Genomic DNA, 14,864 nt, shown 5'->3' on the forward strand with positions numbered 1-14,864 from the left:
TCTCTGGATTGTAGAGGGGTGTACTTGGATTCCAGTGGTTTCTGAGAGTTCAGAGCTGATAGTAGTGCTGATTTAGAAAGAACTTCAGTTTGATATATCTCTCGTCTGCCGTACTCAGTTTCAGTGGCTGACCAATGCATCTCGGTCCTCAACCTTGCCTGATACTTTGTGCTTTTTCAGAAGAGCCCGGACATCACATCTTGAAACTCCTGTCTGCAGCGCAATTTCTGCTTGGGAGATTGCTGATGCAGGATGAACACCTTGTGTCTTGTTGCTACGCTCATTCTTGCATGGTGTAGGAATTGATCATTTGAAGGTTAAACTGTCACATCTGCCACACCTTAATCTGTCTCAGTTTAAAGATGACATCAGCAAACAACGCTACCAAGAGTGACATCCTCAAGACAGGTCACGGAACAACTCCTTTCACTTCCTTTGATTCAGATGTGCTTCTGCTACTGCTAGAGCCTATTATCTACATTCTGGCAGTGTGTTTTTGGCACGTTACTCTCTCCAAGAGCATGCCACAAGGTTGTGAGCAAAGCATGTGGCATGGAGGCCAGGAAGCCTGGAGAGAGGGCATGGGCGCATGATCAACTCTATCTCTCATCCATTAAAGCACAGACGATGATTGAAATTATCGAGGTGATAACTTCAGCACTGTCTACCGGCCTCTTGCTCACTGCTTCCAGAGGAAGGCATCTGCGTGTGCAGTCTGTCTTTGCCCTTCTTGCTCGATGCTCCCAAAGGAAGGTCCTTGCATTGAGTGATCTCTCTCTATGCTGTCGGAAGATGGTGCCAGAGCAAGGTTTAATCAATGTGGTTTGTGGATTGTGAACTCTAATTCATGTTTATGATGTGTCCTGGTTTCTAGTGCTCCTTTTTTATTACTAGCTTGGGCGATAATGAAAACTAAGCTGAACTGAAATATGCCTTTTGATTTTATGTTCTATGTCCTGGCTTTTCTTGTGTTTTGTTGGTACCATTTGTGCGATTTTTTTTGTGCATGGGGGTTGTGGTTTGATGTTCATTTTTTTTTTCTTTGAATGGTTCTTCGTTTCTTGGCTGTCTGTGGGGAAGACGAATCTCAGAGTTGTACACTCCATCTATACTTGGATAATAAATGTACATTGAATCCCTCACCTTTTAACTTGGTTGTCCTTCATCCAGTTTGATTCCTTTTACACCCATTTCTGTTTCAGTTAACCACTGACCATTACCACGTTTGTTATCTTTGTAGGTATATAGTCCAGTGCAGGATTAAACAAAGTAATCAACTTTTCATTTGAGAAGTAGTCTATCACTCAATATGTTACTTTCTTTAACAAAATACAAAAGTTTCTCTGTAGCATGCAAGTTTTTGGAAAATGAATGCTCGGAAATCTAAAATTTATTCTTCACTAATGACACTAATGCAGAAGACAAAAAATAAGCATCAGTAACAAAATTTATATAAAGAATTTAAGGTGCTAAAACTTTTGAACAGTACTGTATACGTCAGCTCAGTTCTGTAGCATCTCCTCAGGTTTAAAACCACAATCAATTTTTCAGTTAGCAAGCACCTAATTTATATATTAGGAATCTTAGCAAATAAAAATAAAATTACCTGAACAATAAATATCTAGAATACTGGGACTAAAGGGCCTGTTTGTGCCGTAGTGCGCTATGATAGTATTACTAACTTAAACAAGCTTCCCATCATTAATTAAACAATTATAATGTTCACAGAAAATTTTCAATTTGGTTCACTCAATAATATAACATGCACATTTCATACAGCCCTTTCAGAAGGTATACAGCCAATTAAGTATCTCCCTCAACAGAAAGTCCAAATCCGAACAAAATATTTTTTTGGAAAGTTCATGAACCTCAAACATCAACTTTATCACAGATGTGGCTTGACCTGCTAAACATTTAAAACATCTTTTTTTTCTTAATTCACAGTTCAGTAAATGATTGTAACCCACCATAACATTTAGGTATTAACAACTGACAGGTTACAAGATGTGATGCAGTAGCAGATCAGAAAATAAAATACCTTTCAATGGGACTGAAAATACTAATTTGAATTTATTTAAATCTCACATCTGTCCCATAACGTGAGGGAGCAAAAATCTTTGTTATGACTCCATCACAATGTACAGCTATGTGAATTTATAAGTCTAATGGCTTGTAGAAAGAAACTGTCCCGTAGCCTGTTGGTCCTGGCTTTAATACTGCGGTACCATTTACTAGACAAAAGCAGCTGAAACAGTTTATGGTTGGGGTGACTGGTGTCTCCAATGATTTTCCAGGCCTTAGTGCCCAGGTACTGACATTTCCCTTAATTATTAGCAAAGGTTTAAAACCCTAACATTGATAATTTTTGCTCACACATGTAAGGTAATGGAGGAAAGCTCAAAGGACATGTGCAGGTAAGTTTTTTTTAAAACACTGGCGGGTGACTGGAATGCACGGTCAAAGAGACATGCAAACAAAGGTATTAATTTAATTAGATGTTATTAGCTTAATTAGTTTTGCACATTATCACAATCTAAAAGGCTGATTCCTGTGTAATTCTATTCTAAGTAATCAAACCTTAACCTGCCATGAGGCAATCAAGGAAATCATTCTACAAATAGTCAGGAAATGGTAATCAGAAATAACAGTACAATTGAGAAGTATATGATAGTGTTAATGAGTGATTAAAGATCTACTCATTCTATTTCCCCATTAATCATCCAAGAATACATCAAAATACTGCAGCATATTAAAATTAAAGCCAGCATGTCATTCTACCCTTTCTCACAACAATTTTGAAAATACACAGAACTACAGCACTGAATGAATAGAACAATAAGTACCTCATCAGAAATTTCCAGTGGCCTCAAAAGCCTTAGTTCTATTAAGGGAGCAAAGACAAAATTACATTGGACATCTGGCAAGGATTTACACCTACTCTCAGATTTAGATGAATGACCTGTTCTTCATTTTTACATTTAGGACATCATCTGAAGATTTACTTTCTCGTGGTCAACTGCCAGCCTAACAACATTCTTTGTAATCAAAGGATTGTTCCAGAATTTGTAGAGTTTTGCACAACTACACACATTTGAAATCAGAAGGTCAATGTGAAACTTCCACCCCAGATCTCTGAAAACAATGCCAAGTAATTGAAACTGCAAATAGTTTTGGCAATTACTGTCATTTGTAAAGCTACAGCATGTCTCATGCACACATAAAAAACAGATCAATAAACAATGAAGCACATAAACTACTGCATTTATACCATTAACATTTTCAATGAACCTTCAAGGAAACTGATGCTGAATGGTACTGAACGTGCATTACGACACTGAACATACTTACCTATTTCTGCAGGGAGCTGTTTAATTTTGTTCTCACGGATACTCAGCATTGTAAGTTTGGATAGATTTTTGATGTCCTTTTCCACAGTAGTTATACGATTAAACCGTAGATAAAGAGTGGCAAGGGAATTCAGCTTGTACACTACTGCAGGGATTTCTCGAAGTTTGTTATGCCGTAAATCAAGCATTCTCAGTTTCTTCAAGTTATCAAGAGAATCAGGCAAACTTGTAAGCGAATTTTCACTCAGTGCCAGGGTGACCAAGTTCACAAGGCATCCCAGTTCTACTGGCAAACACTGCAATTTATTACTATACAAATAAAGCTCAGTTAATTGGGTCAATTCTTTGACCGATGTTGGAAGCACGTGAATTGATCTTTTTGCCAAGTCCAAACGCATTGCATTCTCTTCACGACACTTATTTAATTCCTTAACAACTTCAGCATTACTAGATTTTTTACGTCCTGGTGCTGGATTTGGCCGTTTTATTGTATTGTCCACTTGGAATTGCACTCCTGGTTGTACCCCACTGGATTCTTTTCTTCCTTCTTTGGCATCTTTCCCTTTGGTTTTGGACTCTCGCTCTTTACCGTCTTTTCCAAAGCCACCAGAAGCTTTTCCATCCCTTTCCCTGTCCTTTCCCAAGGAAACTTTAGGGTCCTTTTCTTTGCAGTCTTTTTCTTTTCCTAATGTGCTACTCATAATGGCTGCAAAATCAGTAGCCAATTTGAAAATGTTTTGGAAGGATTTCTAATCTTCAATAATTGGAAGGGTTCTTATTTAAAATTTTCTACGACACAAAATAAAGTCTGATATGGCACCAAACTGCACATCTGCCATTAAAGAACATATCCAGTTTTAATCTGGAATGTAGTTGCAGTCCACCTGTTGAACATCCTTAATCTGGCATATCATTTATGTCAACAGAAAGATTCCTGCAACAAAAAAAGAAATATTGTTACTAACTTACTGTAAAGCAACTGTCTATCAAGCAATTTCTTAAATTCAATTAGGAATATTCACATCTAAAATAAGAATATGTTCATGCTACTTATAATCAGGATTCAAAGACTACAACTGCTAAATGACCAACTAAACACTCTGTGGTTTAACTTCTAATGAATTAACCACCTGCAATGAAGTCATTACGAATGAATAGATTAAAGTGAGTGGAGAAGGTAGGATGGCGATTGGGGTGAAAAATATTTTTGAGAGCTACAGCCCTATCTTCTCCTACTTAATATGCCATAAAATAAAATTAGATTTAAATGAAATCTTGGGTCAAGAGCAAAGTTAATAAATCACATAATGCAGTGGAAGGGAATAAGTTTCATGCTTTGTACACAAGGTTGAATTTAATAGTGTTTGACGTTGTATTCTTTTGCTGCAGAAAGAAAAGGGGAAAAAAAACACCATCTTTGTCACTGTGGACCTAAACAAACCCAGCTTTGCTTTGGTATAAAACTAATTTTAAAAGAATTAGAAATATATACAAGTCAGAATGGCTATGTATTCATATAAAGGAATGATAAATGATTCGTTAAACACCAGAATGAGGATCAAATTTATATTTCAAGCATATTTTGGGTACCCAACAGATTTCCCAATTTCAACCAGCAAATAGGAGAACCAGACTGAGCAGTCAAATAAAACAGTATTTCAGTAGCTTCTGTAGAAACCACAAGCTCTTAATGAGTTTTTAATACAAGGGTCAGGTTGGAAAAAAATGCCTGACAGAAGGATTGGACTTTATAGTGGATTGTAAGATGGTGTGAGTGTTGTATGGAAAATAATTGATTCTTCAATCAGAACAGACAGTTGTTTAAACAACAAATGCATCTTGATCAGAAATGTTTACAGTACAATATAATTGGCAGACGTTTTTGTTATAAACTTCCTTGTTGACAAGATTTTTTTTACTGATTCCAAGCTGCGGGAGATGCATTGATCTTTTGGCAAATTAAACTGTAGCGATATGTAACAGTATATGTTTTACAATTCATAATTTCTCCTTGGTAATTAATCAATCCTATTGCATCATCGACCTATATTCCACAAAGTCAAGAACGTAGCTTGCACACTCTGATTTGGTATAAAGAGAAAATGCATTGCTAACATATTCATTTCAAAAACAAAAGAAAATCCACTTAGATTGACAGAAGCATAATTTTTTTTAATAACTATCGGACTTGCCCTTCTCAGGAAACATTAATCTTGATACTTTAAGGGGTGGTTTAATTTTATCTCAGAAACACAAATCCAATTGAACAAGTTATTTCATGCACGCAGCACCTTAACTTTACCAACCATTCATCTCCAGTGGAAACCAGTCTGACCATATATGCATATACAGGATCTGTAACTCAATGTTTGAAACCACAATTTTTGATTTCTTTACTACATAGACATTCATTGTCGTGGACAGTTTGTGTAAAATACAAGGGGTATTTTCCCCCAATTCCCTTCCCTTGCTTTAGAGATAATTACATCTTGAATCAAAAGAGAAAATGAACACTTAAAGTGGAGGAACATGCCCCCAGCGGGTGGAACAGTCCAAATCCTGCAGATTTTGCTTGCCACTTATTAAACAGGCAAATCAGAATTCACTGAAAACAAATGTATACTATACAGGTATCCCCCACTTTTCGAACGTTCCCTTTACAAAACCTCACTGTTATGAAAGATCTACATTAGTTCCCTGTTTTCACTAACAGAAGGTGTTTTCACTGTTACGAGAAAAGGCAGCGCACGCCCCAAACAGCCGCTCCTCCCCCGGAACTGCATTCTAGCCGGCATTGCTTAAATACGTGCCCGTGAGCAGCCGTTAGCAAGATGAGTTCTAAATAATCGGAAAAACCTAAAAGAGCTCGTAAGGGTGTTACACTTAGTGTAAAACTAGACATAATTAAGCGTTTCGATCATGGTGAATGAAGCAAGGACAACGTGAGTTTGGCTTGTGGAAGTTGAAGAAGATGATGTTGAAGAGGTTTTGGCATCCCATGACCAAGAACTGATAGATGAAGAGCTGATGCAATTGGAAGACGAAAGGATAACAATCGAAACCCAATGCAGTAGTGAATGGACCGAAAGTGAAGTCATCCAGGAACTGAACGAGAAGCAACTGCGTGAGATTTTCGCTGCAATGACGAAGTACGACTTTAATTTTGAAAGGGTACGTCAGTTTAGGGCATATTTGCAAGATGGTTTGAGTGCTTACGAAGAACTGCATGATAGAAAAATGCATGAGGCTAAGCAGTCAAGCAAGCCTTCCACATCAGCCACAGCAGATGACGAACCTCAATCTTCGACATCGAGGCAGGCAGACATAGAAGAAGATGACTTGCCTGTCCTCATGGAAAGAGAAGACGATGAGATGACACTTCAATGTCCCACTACCCCAACCCCCGGGCCGCGGACCAATACATTGAGGTGGTAGCCGGGACGCACCCAGCACATCTTTAAAAAAAAGCCGAAATAAACAAGCTAATTAATTAAGTGCCGCCCGGCACATAATTAATTAGCTTGTTTATGTCAGCTTTTTTCTTAAAGATGTGCTGGTGCATCCCTGCTACCGCTGCATTCTCCGCGAATCGGTATCTGTCCGCGGCCCAGGGGTTGGGGTGGTGGGACACTGAGGTGTCATCTCATCATCGTCTGTTTCCATCAGGGCAGCCAGGTCATCATCTTCTATGTTTGCCTGCCTCGATTTCGAAAGTCGAGTTCGTCGACTGCTGTGGAAGGCTTGCTTGACTGTTTAGCCTCGCGCATTTTTCTATCATACAGTTCTTTGTAAGCACTCAAACCATCTTGTAAATATGCCCTAAACTGACGTAAACTTTCAAAACTAAAGTCGTACTTTATCACTGCAGCGAAAATCTCATGCAATTGCTTCACGTTCAGTTCCTGGACGACTTCATTTTCAGTCCATTTGCTACTGCATTGGGTTTCGATTGTTATCCTTTCGTCTTCCAATTGCATCAGCTCTTCATCTATCAGTTCTTGGTCATGGGATGCCAAAACCTCTTCAACATCATCTTCGTCAACTTCCACAAGCCAAGCTCACATTATCCTTGCTTCGTTCACCACATTCAAAACGCTTAATTATGTCTAGTTTTACGCCAAGTGTAACACCCTTACGAGCTCTTTTAGGCTTTTCCGATTATTTAGAACTCATCTTGCAAACGGATGCTCACAGGCGCGTATTTAAGCAATGCCGGCTAGAATGCAGTTATGAATCCGGGGGAGGAGCGGCTGCTCGGGGCATGCGCTGCTTTTTATCGCGCGCTGCCTTTTCTCGTGCGCTGCCTTTTTTCGTAACAGTGAAAACACCTTCTGTTGGCGAAAACAGGTAACTAATGTAGGTCTTTCATATGAGGTTTCGTAAAGCGAACGTTCGAAAAGCGGGGGACACCTATACTTATTTGTAGCAGCGTAACGAACCATGCAGCATCCACACAAAAGGGGTTTTGATAGGCTTGCACTTCAATCTCCAACGTTTGGTGGGGGGAGGAGGGGGGACTAGAGATTGTCTTCCCTAGACTTGTGCAGCCAACAGAACCAGAGTGTTTCAGGTGGAAATAGATAAATTTGAAAGAATGACGAAATGAGTGCTTTGGGGAACTGCACAGCAAAGGAGATGAGACAAGGCCAGTATAACTCAGCCATGTTCATATTCAAGCTTAAGGGGCCTGGTGGCCTACACTTGTATTTGCATTCTGAGCTATCAAATTCAATACAGGGAACACTTTTCTTTTTTCAGAGGAATGGCCTCCTGCCAAAAATAAAACGTCAACCTAAATTATGGCCAAATATAGGGTTTCTTTGACCAACTGGGACCAACTTCTGTTGCATATGCTTAATGCAAATAATACACAGGCCCCAATTATACCCAAGGTGGTGTGATCCATCTCAGCAACTTGCGAGAACTTCATCTTTACACCTACAGCGGTCCTGAATTATTCCTAAATTAACAGGTCGATCATTCCCATTGTACAACACAAAACCTCCAAGAGCAGTAAAGTACCAGGAATATTCAATACTGACATCCCAAAGTTGTCCATTAATTCTCCCTCAATCTATTCAAAATGAACAAATATTTATGGCAGAGGTTGATAGATTCTTGATTGGTCTAGGCATGAAGGGATATGGGGAGAAGGCAGGAAATTGGGGCTGACAGTAATAAATGGATCAGCCATGATGAAATGGCAGAGCAGACTCAATGGGCCAAATGGCCTAAATCTGCTCCTACATCTTACAGTCTTATGGTCTTATTTTAAAGAATGTAGAATCACTCCCAAAATCATTTGACCTTAATACATTTAAAGACCTTAGATTTTAAAAGTATTTTAGGTCTAAAGGAACTGATGGAAGATTTGAAACCAGATTTAAAATAGGATCAGTAAGTAAAATGTGCTTTAAGTAAAAAGCAAACTTTAAGAAAGCTAATATCTCTAGTAGTTACACTAGTCTTCAGCTATATCTTTAAACATTACCTTATTTTCTGATAAATAGGAGGTAAACCACAATAATGCTCCAGATATTTGATAAATCAAAAAAGACAAAATTCTTTATAGTACAGTACTTGCTATACTTTGTTGGATGTTTAAGAGTATTCACTTATTGATAAACAAAATGCTTCACACCTTATCAGAACATTTCAAAGGTTATTACCACAGAGCTCAACTGCCCCAATTTCTTGCAAAGCAAACAACTGCCTACAGGCATTCTGAAGCCACCAGCTAGACAAGCTATACAAACACAGTCATAGTAATGACTGTATTATATATTTAATTAAGTACAATGTTTCAAGTTGAATTGTAAGTTTCTAGAATGCAATAACTACATAAATCTTATGTTCTTCATGCACAATAGCTCCTTCGAGTAATTTGTGCTTGGACAGATCAAAACTGATTTGTTGTTGTGATCTTCAAACGGCAGTATTTCCAATTAAGCCTGTGTTAATTTTTTATTTCCCTGTTTGTCACGGTAGCAACTCTATCACCTAAAATATATAAATATCCACTACCATAAATCAATAAGTAAAAACAATGAATGACCCAAATAATGTGAATAAACAAATTACATTGGGGAGAAAATCCTTTGAGTTAATGCTGTCAGCCGAATACCAAAAACAAGCATTTACAGTAATACGGATCAAGATAACAGACTTCTGTTCATATCTGTCTGCAAAGTCATGATGAAAATACAGGAACCTTTAAGTGGAAATAATTGCTCAAGTAAATCACACGTGTGAAACTAGAACTAAAATATAATAATGCTATATTTTTACAAACCTATTGGGATTCACTTTACATTTTCTAATTAAATAAATTTATTAGCATAACAGATAGGCATTGAAGCTCCACAACATTTTTATCTGTGCATGAAAGACAGGAACCAGCACAAGTCAAGATATAGAGAGAAAAATGTCTTGATCATTTTTGATCAAAGGCTTCCAAAGCTCAGCATGCTTTGGTGATGGCCCCCAACTGAATACTTTCAGCCTCTGAGTAGCTCTGCAGGGGTAACTGTTTGTATTGCCACTTGTATTCTAAATTACATCCAACGTAAAGTGAAAAAACAATCATGGGTTATAAGGAATTGTCTTAATGCAATGCCCCAAAGAGCAAACTAAATGCACATAACAAACAGCTGAATTTTGTAGTCAGTTTCTGTGTTGCACATTCAATTTGATTCCATGCAGTGCTTTCTTCTTGTGGAGTTCAGCTATTTTACTGCACACAGACTGGGTGCACACATGTATCTCTGGTCAAAAAAAGCTCACCTGCTCACAGACGTCAACATCTTAAAAAAAATGTTCAAATTCACTAACATTGAGTTAAGTTGCAAGATTTTTTCTCTCCACAAGGAGTCCTGTTGCAGGAAAGTAGCACCCATCAAGGAGTCCCACCATCCAGGTCAAGTGCTCTTCCCACTGCTGCCATGAGGAAGGAAGTACAGGATCCTTGGGATTCACACCACCAGGTTCAGGAACAATTACTTAACCTCAACCATCAGGCTCTGAAACACAGAAGGGATAACTTCACTCACCCCAACACCACACTGTTCAGACAACCTATGGACTCACTTTCAAGGACTCCAACTTGCTTTTTTATATTCATTGCTTATTTACAGTATATATTATTTTTTAACTTGCAGTTTATTGTCTTCTGCACATTGGTTGTTTGTCCATCTTGTTTTGTGTAGCTTTTCATTGATTCTATTGTGTTTTGTTGCATTTACTGTGAATACCCACAATAAAATGATCTCTGCGTAGTATATGTACAAACGTACATATATTAAGTATCATTATGCAGACTGGATTACTCTCAAGACCAGCATGCACACTCACATAACACAAGAGCATCCCTTTAGAACAGCCAGAAGCTAAAGGCATTAACATGCCCAATTACTGGAAAAACCTATAGTGTGCTCATGGTACAAATCTTAAAGGAGGTCTGTTTCCACACAATCTATCTTTGACAATTGAATCTAACAGATTAGGCACATTAGTGACTGAGAACAAGGTGTCTTCCGAAGTATGACAAAACATCTCTGTAAACAAGGAAAATATTTTCTAAAAATGACGAAGAAAGAAGGTTGTTTGGCCTACAAGAAAAAAAGGAACATTAAATATAAAATATTTAAGTGCATAAATTAAAATGTTTTTTAATTTTAAAATTTTTATTAGAGATGAGGTAGAATGCTCAAAGAACAAGGACAAAACTCTATATTTAATTGGCTTCAATAACATACTGCTTCTGACCTCATCATGGAAAACTTTGGATAAATAGATACCAGGTAACATCCTGCAGAAGACCCATTTGATTTGTTATTCAGTTTGATGAAGGAAGCAAAGTAGGGGAATGAGTAATGCAACCTTGAGGAGATCTGCAGATGCTGGAAATTCAAGCAACACATACAAAATGCTGGTGGAACGCAGCAGGCCAGACAGCATCCATAGGAAGAAGCACAGTCAACATTTTGGGCCGAGACGCTTCGTCAGGACAAACTGAAAGAAGAGATAGTAAAAAATTGGGGGAGGGGGAGGGCTGGAAAGTTGATTGGCAAAAGAGATACAAGGCTACAGAAAGGAGAGGATCAAGGGATGGGAGGCCTAGGGAGAAAGAAAGGGGGAGGGGAGCACCAGAGGAAGCTGGAGAGCAGGCAAGGAGTTATTGTGAGAGTGACAGAGAGTGAGAGAGAGAAAAAAAGAAAAAATAATAAATAAGGGATGGGGTAAGAAGGGGAGGAGGGGCATTAATGGAAGTTAGAGAAGTCAATGTTCATGCCATCAGGTTGGAGGCTACCCAGACGGAAAATAAGGTGTTGTTCCTGCAACCTGAGTGTGGCCTCATCTTGACAGCAGAGAAGACCATGGATAGATGTATCAGAATGGGAACGGGACGTGGAATTAAAATGTGTGGCCACTGGGAGATCCTGCTTTCTCTGGTGGACAGAGCGTAGGTGTTCAACAAAACAGTCTCCCAGTCTGCATCAGGTCTCGCCAATATATAGAAGGCCACATCGGGAGCACCGGACGCAGTATATCACCCCAGCCGACTCACAGGTGAAGTGTCGCCTCACCTGGAAGGACTGTCTAGGGCCCTGAATGGTGGTGAGGGAGGAAGTGTAAGGGCACGTGTAGCACTTGTTCCGCTTACAAGGATAAGTGCCGGGAGGTAGATCGGTGGGAAGGGATGGGAGTTATGAATGGACAAGGGAGTCGCGTAGGGAGTGATCCCTGCAGAAAGCGGAAAGAGGGGGGAGGGAAGGATGTGCTTGGTGGGATCCCATTGGAGGTGGCAGAAGTTACAAAGTATTATATGTTGGACCCAAAGGTTGGTGGGGTGGTAGGTGAGGACAAGGGGAACCCTATTCCTAGTGGGGTGGCGGGAGGATGGGGTGAGAGCAGATATGTGTGAAATGGGAGTAATGTAACAGCTTTCCATGTACCAATGCCACATTCCAACATTACTTGCTATTAATTTGCTACATCAGGCTATGTCAAGAAGGAGCCAACTCTAGCATAATTCTTTCCCCAAGGATGCAAAAAATCTGAGTTGGTCAGAAATCTCTGGGCAATTTTTTTCCTTTTATTAAAATATTCTCTCCAGGGTCTCTCAAGCAAAAACAAACTCTACTATCAAGTACATTGAACACAGTACCATACAAATCTAATTAACTTTCATACAGGTCTACTCTGAATTAGCACTTGCATCAACTTTGCTCAGCAAGCAGCCAAAAAAGCTACTCTTTTATCCCACGTTCACAGAGATGGAAAGCTATTTCTAAGAATACAGAGCTTGATCACAATTTGCTCAGATGGGGTATCCTGGCCAAGTACTAAAGACCTGTGCTGATCAACTGGCTGGAGTGTTCACTGAGATCTTTAACCTGTCACTTCAACAATCTGAGGTACCACCTGCTTCAAGCGCACTTCAATTATACCATTGCCCAAGAAGAACTTGGTAAACTGCTTCAATAACCATCATCCAGTAGCACTTACATCCATAGTGATGAAGTGCTTTGCATGGCTGGTAGTGAAACATATCAAATCCTACCTGAGAAGCAACTTGTATCCACTTCAGTTTGCCTACCGGTGCAATAGGTCTACAGCAAATGCCATCTCAATTCTCAACTTCTTCACTTACAGACCCCAGTCATTTCCAATTGGCAATAATATTTTCTCCACAATCTCCAGCAGCACATGTGTACCACACAGCCATGTGCTTAGCTCCCCTGCTCTATTCACCTTACACTTACTATTGGCTCAAATGCCATATTCAATTTCACTAATAACACCACTGTCGCAGGCAGAATCAAAGGTGGTAATGAATCAGATGGAAAGGAGATTGAAAATCCGGTAGAGTGGTATCACAACATCTTCTTAACTCAATGTCAGCAAGACCAAGACTTCAGACTATTGACTTCACAGATATAAACCAAAGATCCATAATAGTCCTCAGAGGACGAGAGGTGGAGAGAGTCAGCAACTTTAAATTTCTTGGTGTTATCTCTTCAGAGGACTTGTCCTCAGCTGAGCACACAAGAGTAATTATGAAGAAAGCACAGCAGCACCTCTACTTCCTTAGGAGTTTGCAAAGATTCAGCATGACATCTAAAATGCTGACAAACTTCTACAGATATGTGGTGGAAAGCATGCTTCACCTCCTGGTATGGAAACACCAATGCCCTTGAATGGAAATCCTACAAGCGTAGTGGATACTGCCCACCCCATAGCGGGAAATCCCTCCCCACCATTGAGCACATCTCATTAAAGTGTTGTTGCAGAAAAGAAGCATTCACCATCAGGGTCTCATACTACCTAGGACATGCTCTCTTCTGTCCCACCTTCCTAATGGCAGCAGCAAGGACTCTCAGGACTCACACAACCATGTTCAGGAACTGTTATCATCCCTCAACTGTCAGGCTCTTGAACCAATGGAGATAATTTCACTTTCCCCTTCACTGAAATGTTCCCACAACCTATGGACTCACTTTCAAGACTCATCAGCTCATGTTATCAATGTTTATTGCTTATTATTTCTTTCTTTCCATATTTGCAATTTGTTATCTTTTGCAAACTGGTTGGTGCAGTTATTGATTGATTCTATTTTGGTTATTCTACTATAGATTTATTGAGTATGCCCACAAGAAAATTAATTTCATGGCTATATATGGTGATATACATGTACTCTGATGATAAATTTACTTTCAACTTTCAACTTTAAGTTTTGCTGACAAACCAAAGTACCACATTCTCTTCAAAACACAAGCTGTAATGATTCAGAAGACTATATTAAAAGGATTGAGCATTTTCCTAAGATGACAGAAACCAAGAAAATAAAAGAAGGAGCTCAAGACATTTACAGCTCCCAAAGTAATAGAGTCAACAGAGCAAGCTGTTTTGGGCTAAGAGATAGGGATAGGTGGGGTTAGTAGACAGCATGGAATATACAAAACTCTCAATGTCACAACATATCAATGCTACTAAACCTGATTCTGATGCAGTTACGGAAAAAGGACAACTAAAATGTGAAAATGCTTGATTAGAGGACAATGAATTTCAGTGTGAAGAAGGTATGATGCAGAACAAAAGAACTTATCCTAGATGGAGATTTATCATTCATGGTGTTCTGCAGTGATTTGTATCTCTGCTGTTTGTGATGTATATAAGTGACCTGGATGGAAATATATGCTGCAAATATTATGAATAGCATAAATGACTGGCAGAGAATACAAAGGGATATAAATCAGATGGAAAAATGGAGATGGAGCTCAACCTGGCTGAATGTGAACTGTTGCACCTTGGTAGGTCAAATGCAAAGAGACAGTACACTCTGAAGGGCAAGATCCTCAACAGTACTGATGAGCAGTAGCTATACAGGTTGACAAGGGGGTTAAGGAGGCATATGGAATGCTTTCCTTTATTAGGAGGGGCTATGAGTTCAAAAGTCAGGAAGTTCTGTTCAAGCTGTGTAATAGAGGTTGAAAAGATTATAAAATACAGAGATAT

At 39.1% G+C, this 14,864-nt stretch overlaps 1 protein-coding gene across 3 annotated transcripts in view; it reads right to left on the reverse strand.

The window, feature by feature from the left end:
* Positions 1-14,864, reverse strand: part of shoc2 (SHOC2 leucine rich repeat scaffold protein) — a 130,692-nt gene that overhangs the window by 69,578 nt on the left and 46,250 nt on the right. Inside the window, exons 2-3 of one of the 3 annotated variants that reach the window (XM_063071228.1) lie at positions 10,179-10,366; positions 3,349-4,281 (exon numbers count right to left, since the gene is read on the reverse strand). In XM_063071228.1, the coding sequence (XP_062927298.1) occupies positions 3,349-4,048 (700 nt within the window). In that variant the 5' untranslated portion in view covers positions 4,049-4,281; positions 10,179-10,366. Of the gene's footprint in view, positions 1-3,348; positions 4,282-10,130; positions 10,367-14,864 lie in introns of all 3 variants that reach the window. The other 2 variants (XM_063071229.1, XM_063071227.1) reach the window with 2 other exon arrangements.

The sequence above is a fragment of the Mobula hypostoma genome, chromosome 19, assembly GCF_963921235.1.
Source record: "Mobula hypostoma chromosome 19, sMobHyp1.1, whole genome shotgun sequence".
Taxonomy (NCBI): Eukaryota; Metazoa; Chordata; class Chondrichthyes; order Myliobatiformes; family Myliobatidae; genus Mobula; species Mobula hypostoma.